The sequence below is a fragment of the Miscanthus floridulus genome, chromosome 17 (genome assembly GCF_019320115.1).
Source record: "Miscanthus floridulus cultivar M001 chromosome 17, ASM1932011v1, whole genome shotgun sequence".
NCBI classification, from domain to species: Eukaryota; Viridiplantae; Streptophyta; class Magnoliopsida; order Poales; family Poaceae; genus Miscanthus; species Miscanthus floridulus.
The window spans coordinates 3988028-3995856 of NC_089596.1; the positions used below are offsets into that span (position 1 = coordinate 3988028).

Here is a 7829-nt window from a genome sequence, read left to right on the forward strand (position 1 = left end):
TGAGGGCAGTCTATATCCTAGAGAAGCTGCCAGATGTAAGCGGGCCTGGCCTCGGAGAGGCGGGACGTTACAGATATTTCACGAAGTCCATGAATTAAGAGCTAAGAGAACTCTAGGATTCACCTAAAGAATGAGAAATTAATTTAAGGCCTCTATATCTATTATATTAGAACTGTGAAAATTCAGATATGAGAAAGTAAAATTGGTCTAATGTGGGATAATGAGAGGTAACTTAACTTTTTTGGAGCAATCTTACTTAGGTTTAGATTTATTGGAACATTAATACAAGCAGGCAAGCATAACAGCATGATCTCATTTCTGTAAGCACTAGCAGTAACACTTACGCGCGGGGGAGGGCGCCGGGGGCCGGGCGCGGGACGCCAGGGGTCGGCGCGCGGGGGCGGGCGCCGGGGACCGGGTGCGGGTGTCGGCGTGCGGGGGCGGGTGGGCACGGGACCGGCGGCGAAAACCCTAGGCAGCCTGACGGCGTCGGAGGAAGAACACAACGCCCAGACGATGACTCCCGTGCGCTTCCTCCTATTTATACTAGGTACCATTTATAGGGGCGGTTCCTGATCCAGCCGCCCCTACAAATGTATTTGTAGGGGCGGTTCCTGATCCAGCCGCCCCTACAAATGCATTTTTAGGGGCGGTTCCGGATCCAACCGCCCCTACAAATATTTTCTATTTTTTTAAATTATAAATTCTATATTTTTATATCATAAAACACAAAGTAATATAAAAAAAATTATGTATATACACAAATATAACATTTTATATTATTATATATATGAAGAAATATATATATAAACAATTGTAGTCAAAACAATATAGAAAACAAAAAAAACAAAAATTAAAAATTTGAATTTTAAAACTTCGAATACAATTTTATGATGTTAAATGAAATAAAATGAAAATGTTGTAAACATAAAAGTTGTATAACTCATCAACATGTACAACTTTTATTTTGGTCATCTTGTCATGTGACTTTGTTTGAACGATTTAAATTTTGAAATTCAAATAATTTCAACTTGAAACAATATTTTGAAAGAGTAAATGATTTCACATGAAAAATTCATGAATACCAAAGTTGTAGAACTCATCAATATGTACAACTTTTATTTTGATCATATTTTCATTTGACAAAATTTGAACAGTTCAAATTTTGAATTTCACTAAATGGCAACTTCAAACAAGATTTTGAAACCTTAAATGATTTCAACAATAAAAGTCGTGAACATAAAAGTTGTTGAACTCCTCACTATCTACAACTTTTATTTTGGTCACTTCTTTATGTGACAAAGTATTAGTAAACATTGACAACTTTGGTATTAATCACTTTTTCAGCTCAAAAACATTTAGTGGTTGAAAATCTCGTTTGAACTTGTCATTTTTTTAAATTTGAAAATTTGAAGTGCTCAAACTTTGACAAATGAAATTTTGTAGTAATAGAGTGGATGTTCAAATAGAGTCATCTGGATGTTGCAAAGGGTAGTCTCACACACATGCATAAAATGTAGTCTCATACACATATAAAAATATGTAGTCTTACACACGTACATAAATATATAGTCTCACACGCATGCATAAATGAAATCTTACAAACACACACTTACATAAACACTCCACGTTCAACAACTAGCTAGCCCGCTGTAACGACTTTCTCTTTGACACCTTTTCGTTCCCATGGCATTATGTCTTTGGGGAGGTTCTTTTCTACAACACTGATCTTCTTAGGAAAGTCTATGAATAGCGGCATCTCATCGTAGTTATTGTAAGCTTCAACATCATCCACGCCATCAACTCCAATAATGTGTTGTTTTCCAGAGGCAACCACGTGCTTTGTCTTCTTCTTCGGGGGAGGTTACTTTGTGGGTTAGACATATAGAAAACTTGTGCGACACGTGAAGCGAGCACCCAAGGGTCATCTTGGTAGCCTAGATTCTCGAGGTCCAGGACTCTCAATCCGATCTCGTTCAGTTGGTGTTGTTTGATCCAGCGGCATCGAAACAGGGCCACCGTTATATCCCTTCCATAGTCAAGTTCCCATATCTCTTCAATGATGCCAAAGTATTGGATCTTTCGCCCTAATCCATCGAGAGCCTCTATTCGAACGCCGCTGTTTTGGTTCACATATTTACTATCCTTTGCGTGGGTATAGTACGTGTACCCATTGATGTCATAAGCATTCCAAGATGTCACTTGTCTTGATGGCCCTTCCACCAACCTACTGATGGTAATAGAGTCTATGGTTTCTCCAGGCGGTATGTTTTGGTCCTTCAACCATGTAGTTAGTCGTTGCTTGTGCTGTTTCATGACCCAATCATCCGAATAGCCATTTCTCTCCGCCATAATGATAGCCAAGTGTTCATCAATATACGGTTGCATCAGTTGTGTACTCTGCAAGACACTGTAATGCGCCCGACTCACCTCTTTGTAATCATGGCCGATGAACACTTTTCTACCACTGGTGCCCTTCCCAGCCAGCCTACCCTTGTGACGAGAATCGGGTTTACCAATCCCTTTCTGTACTTTTAGGTACTCTTGACAGCACTCGACGACTTCTTCAGTACTGTAACCCTCTATCATAGAGCCCTCTGGGTATGCTCGATTATGCACGTATCGACTTAAAACCGACATGAACCGCACATAGGACCACATTTCATGCAAGTAGCAAGGGCCAAGCGCCTATATCTGATGAACCATGTGAATCATGAGATGTGGCATTATATCAAAAAAAGCAGGAGGTAAACACATCTCCAGTTGGTTTTGTGTCTCCACCACAAATTCATGTAGGTCACTCAGCTCTTCCTTGCCAATCGTCTTCTGTGAGATCTTCGAAAAGATGTAGCACATGCGGGTGATGGCCATTTTCAAGAACTCTGGCTTTATAGCCCTGATTGCAATAGGTAGAAACACTGTCAGCATCACATGCAATCGTGAGCCTTGCAGTGTGTTATTGACAAGTCCTTCATCGACACTAGCTTCTTCACAATTACTGAAAACCCAGTCGGGACTTTGATCCCCCTCAGGAAAGTGCATATAGCTCTCTTCTCGTCTGGTGTTAGATTGAAGCACGCCGCGGGCAGAGTGTATTTTCCATTAGCCTCAGGTACCGGGTGAAGCTGTGGCATCACGTTTAGCTGCACCATGTCTTTCCGTGCTTTCAGACCATCCTTTGACTTACCTGTGTCCATTAAGGTAGCAATGAGACTCTCAAAGACATTCTTCTGCATGTGCATAGCTTCAATGACATGGGGGACCTCCAAGTCTGGCCAATAAGGCAGATACTGAAAGAAGATCGATTGTTTCTTGAAAGGTACGCCTTAGACAGGAGGTGTGCTTCTATCTCTGTTCGTCCCATCCGGATTCTTCTTCCCATAGACGACGCGTATGTTTTTCACCATTCTGTACACATGTTCTCCGTTATGACGTCTCTCCGGAGGGGGTTCAATCTCTGGGGCGTTATCATAAAATCTAAAGAACAATTTGCTGCGGTACTTGTGACTTGTCTTTAAGAAGCGTCGGTTCCTTAGGTAAACTATCTTCTTGGATGCATCCAGGTACACCCATGTAGTACCATCCAAGCAAACCAAGCATCCCATCTTCCCTTTGATCTATCCAAACAAAGCAAACAACACGGGGTAATCATTGGTAGTAACAAATATTATTGCTCTACATATGAAGTCCTCCTTTCGGAACGCATCGTACATCTGCTCCCCATGCCTCCATAGCCTCTCCATTTCTTGCATCAAGGGCTCGAGGAACACGTTTATATCAATGCCTGGTTGTTTAGGGCCAGAACTAAGAATAGTGAGGAGAAGGTACTTTCTCTTCTGACACAACCATGTTGGGATGTTGTACATGGTCAAGATCACTGGCCATGTGCTGTGGTTGCTCATCCTCTCATTAAAGGGATTCATTCCATCGGTGCTCAGGCCAAACCGTACATTCCTTGGGTCATTGCTGAATTCTTTGTGCTTCTCATCAAACCTTTGCCACTGACTATAATCAGCCGGGTGTGCAATCTTATCATCATCCACCTTGCGCTCATCGTCCCACCATGTCATGAGTGCGGCTTCTTTAGGGTTTAGGAACATACGTCTCAAGCGGTCGGTCACTGGCAGGTACCACATTACCAGGGCAGAAATTCTTCTCTGCTTTGCATCGTTGCCTAATGGAGTGTCCTCTAGGGGCTGAGATTCTTGTACTACCTTTTTTGTACCCTTCTTATTCCTCTTTTTCCCTATGGATGGTTCGTCCCCACCGTAAAGGTCATTGTTCTTGTACCGGCTGGCCCCACACCGGGGACATTTATCCAATGACTTGAACGTTTCACCACGAAAAAGTATACAGTGGTTGGGGCATGCATGTATTTTTTCAACCCCCATTGTCAATGGACTAATGACCTTCTTCGCTTGGTATGTGTTGGCAGGAACTGAGTTTGGTTGTGGCAGCACCCATGATAGGAGATGCAATAGATCATTGAAACTACAGTCTGACCAGCCGTACTTAGCCTTTAGGATGAGCAGCTCAAGCATGAAACGTAGCAATGTCCAATGTGTCGGACAACCCTTTTCAACACCATACACAGTCTCCTTCGATGCTTTTGTCACTCTTTCCAAATTTTCTAGACCTTTCGGGCTATTTAGTAAAATCTCTGGTCCAAGGGTTCGAATCATGTCATCTAAATCATCTTCAACTCTGACACGTGCTCCACCATCAATATTGGCACAACCTTCGTCGTTACCATCCCAACCACCAGCATCACCACCTTGTTCATTGCCAAACTCGAAATCCATTCGTGCATCAAGCTCTGCTGAATATTGGGACATGGATTCTATGGTTTTGTCGTCGTATTCCTCCTCATCCTTGTCGTTAACTATAATCGTTTCACCATGATGAATCCACACTGTGTAGTCCTCAACAAATCCTCGCATAATCAAATGTGATCTGATGATAGTCACATCTGTCCATGCCATACGGTTCTTGCAATCTTTACAAGGGCAAATAATTATATCCTTATTCTCTTTCAATGTCGTTGCATGCTTCGTTGCGGCTTCAATAAATTTATCCACCTCTTCACGGAAACCTGCCTTGAACCTTAACGATCCATACATCCAAGAGTTCCTGTACTCCATCTTTTACAACAACAACAAAACAAACATTAAAGGACTACTTATTCAGATATATAAAAAATGAATCAAAGTAATAATTATTTGAGAATAATTGTATATACCTCAGATATATATGAATATAAATCTAATATAATTACATGAAGCATACAAACACACCATGGTAGAGGAAAATTAATTAATGGCCCATTTATCCATAAATAATTAAAATACATATTTATTGATTATAATAAACAATTTCAAAGACAACAATTAGCAATAATTATACTTTACCCAATATCTTTCCTACAAACCCTAGTCCAATTTTATCAAACATAAATTTACAAAAACGAAATTAATAAAAAAACCAAACCCTAGATCTAGATCACATGCACATGAAACATCCATAAAACTAACTAATGGTTCATTAAAATCAAGAAACATGGACCAAATAAGGGTATGATCTTGTTCCCCTCCCTAATTTACCCTAGTACATTTAAAAGTTGGGTCTAATTTGCTCATAAATAGCTCAAGCACCATAGAAGAGAGAGAAAAACAAAACTCTAATTACTCACTAACCAACCATTAAAACTTAAAAAAAGTGTGGAATAGCATTTTCTTACCTTCTACAACCTTTCCACCAAAGGATTTGAGACCAAAACCTTCCCCCCTTAGTAGAGCAATTTTTGGGAGGTGCCCAAGGCCTCCCCACCTTTCTTTCCCGGGTTGGAGTGAGTGACCCGAGGAGAAAGAAGGTGCTGCTTCTGTTTTATATGGGGGTCATTTGTAGGGGCGGCTGGTGATTGAGCCGCCCCTACAAATCGGAGCGTTAAATACGGGGCCATTTGTAGGGGCGGCTCAATCACCAGCCGCCCCTACAAATAGCATTTCCAAGGACGGCTATTGATTGAGCCACCCCTACAAATCAGACCCCATTTGTAGGGGCGGCTCGTAACACCAGCCGCCCCCTGTTGTTCCATTTGTAGGGGCGGCTGGTGTCTGGGTACCCGAGCACGCCACTATAGGACCGGCTCCATCACCAGCCGCCCCTAAAAAAAATCGAACCGTCGCTAAAAATCGTTTTCTACGTAGTGAATGAAAATAGCCTCCATATTACTAGAAGAAAAACCCGGCGGCATCTCGACTCGTCCTTCCTCCCTCTATTTAACGGGTGAAATCCCAAGAGGCGAAAACAAGCTAGTTAGCACAGAGACGAGAGAGAGAGAGAGAGAGAGAGAGAGAGAGAGAGAGAGAGAGAGAGAGAGAGAGAGAGAGAGAGAGAGAGAGAGAGAGAGAGAGAGAGGAGGAGGAGGAGGAAGAAAAAGCTAATAATAAGGTGGTCGTTCATGGCTCCGATGAAGCTGTACGGTGCGACGGTGTCGTGGAACGTGACTCGGTGCGTGGTGGCGCTGGAGGAGGCCGGCGCCGAGTACCAGATCGTACCCATCGATTTCGCCACCGCCGAGCACAAGAGCCCTGACCACCTTGCCCGCAACGTACGTCGTCGTATTGTACTGTCTTTTTATTTGCCCGGCCGGCCGGTCGTCTCTCCCGGCGGTCTCCATCCCCTGCTGCTGTTGCTGCGGGATCTGATCTGATAGTTAAAACTCATCACTGTCCAGAGTATTGATATGATTTACATATATTGTGTTTCGATCTCTGCAGCCGTTCGGTCAAGTTCCAGCTTTCCAAGATGGCGATCTCCACCTATGGGGTACGTACGTATGATCCTATCATATCTCTTGGACGGAGAGTCGGAGATCCTATATATACAACCTCTTTGTAAATATGACAGTAGTACTAGTTTTCATCCCTGCCATGCATCACAAAATGGTATTTTTCCCAGAATCGCGTGCAATTGGCAAGTACGTTGCCCGCAAGCACAAGCCTGACCTGCTGAGGGAAGGCAACCTCAAGGAGTCAGCAATGGTGGACGTGTGGCTGGAGGTGGAGGCCAACCAGTACACCGCTGCACTGAACCCTATCCTGTACCAGTGCCTCGTCAGCCCTATGTTCGGGGGCACCACTGACCAGAAGGTGGTGGAGGAGAACCTGGAGAAGCTGAAGAAGGTGCTGGAGGTGTACGAGGCGCGCCTGGCCAAGCACAAGTACCTCGCCGGAGACTTCCTCAGCCTCGCCGACCTCAACCACGTCTCCGTCACGCTTTGCCTGCTCGCGACGCCCCATGCTTCTGTGTTCGACGCGTACCCGCACGTCAAGGCATGGTGGGATGGCCTCATGGCCAGGCCGTCTGTCCAGAAGGTCGCCGCGCTCATGAAGCCGTCTGCTTGAAGTGAGCTGAGTCTTCGTACGTTCCTGGAATAATAATATATATAAGCCGACGATCGAGCTGTGTCCTGGTTCTCGATCGATCGGCATGTTATCCAGCAGGTTGTTGTGTTGAATAAGCTAGCCGTTGTATGAGATCCTTTGAATAATTGCACTGAGAACAACGTCGGCATGTTTTCGTGTCTTGAGAATAATATAAGCTATGTGTTTGGTATATATAGTAGCTTCTCATTTAATCAAGATAACTACTCTCCCTCTGTTCTAAATTCAAATCCGTTCTAGATTTTCTAATATTATATGCATGCAAAAATTATCTACCTAAAAAAATCAGAACAACTTACAATTTGGAATATTTCACATGTATAAATGATGGATGTTAATGCTCATGGAATGCTTAACATAGTCGAACTAGCTATGTCATTAATT

The 7829-nt window shown here is 43.2% G+C and overlaps 1 protein-coding gene across 1 annotated transcript; it reads left to right on the top strand.

Moving 5' to 3' along the window:
- The first annotated feature begins 6370 nt into the window (after positions 1 to 6370).
- On the top strand, positions 6371 to 7611 carry LOC136517462 (glutathione S-transferase 1-like). The gene is made up of 3 exons (XM_066511023.1): positions 6371 to 6610; positions 6780 to 6828; positions 6961 to 7611. The coding sequence occupies exons 1-3, from the start codon at positions 6461 to 6463 to the stop codon at positions 7404 to 7406; spliced, it is 645 nt and encodes a 214-aa protein (XP_066367120.1). The 5' UTR covers positions 6371 to 6460; the 3' UTR covers positions 7407 to 7611.
- The last annotated feature ends 218 nt before the right edge of the window (positions 7612 to 7829 follow it).

What these genes read in the sequence shown, in the direction of transcription:
- LOC136517462 (XM_066511023.1), top strand. Translation starts at nt 6,461, where the DNA reads ATGGCTCCGATGAAGCTGTACGGTGCGACGGTGTCGTGGAACGTGACT. An exon ending in CTGACCACCTTGCCCGCAAC is followed by an intron (nt 6,611 to 6,779) that starts GTACGTCGTCGT and finishes CGATCTCTGCAG; the next exon opens with CCGTTCGGTCAAGTTCCAGC. An exon ending in TGGCGATCTCCACCTATGGG is followed by an intron (nt 6,829 to 6,960) that starts GTACGTACGTAT and finishes TATTTTTCCCAG; the next exon opens with AATCGCGTGCAATTGGCAAG.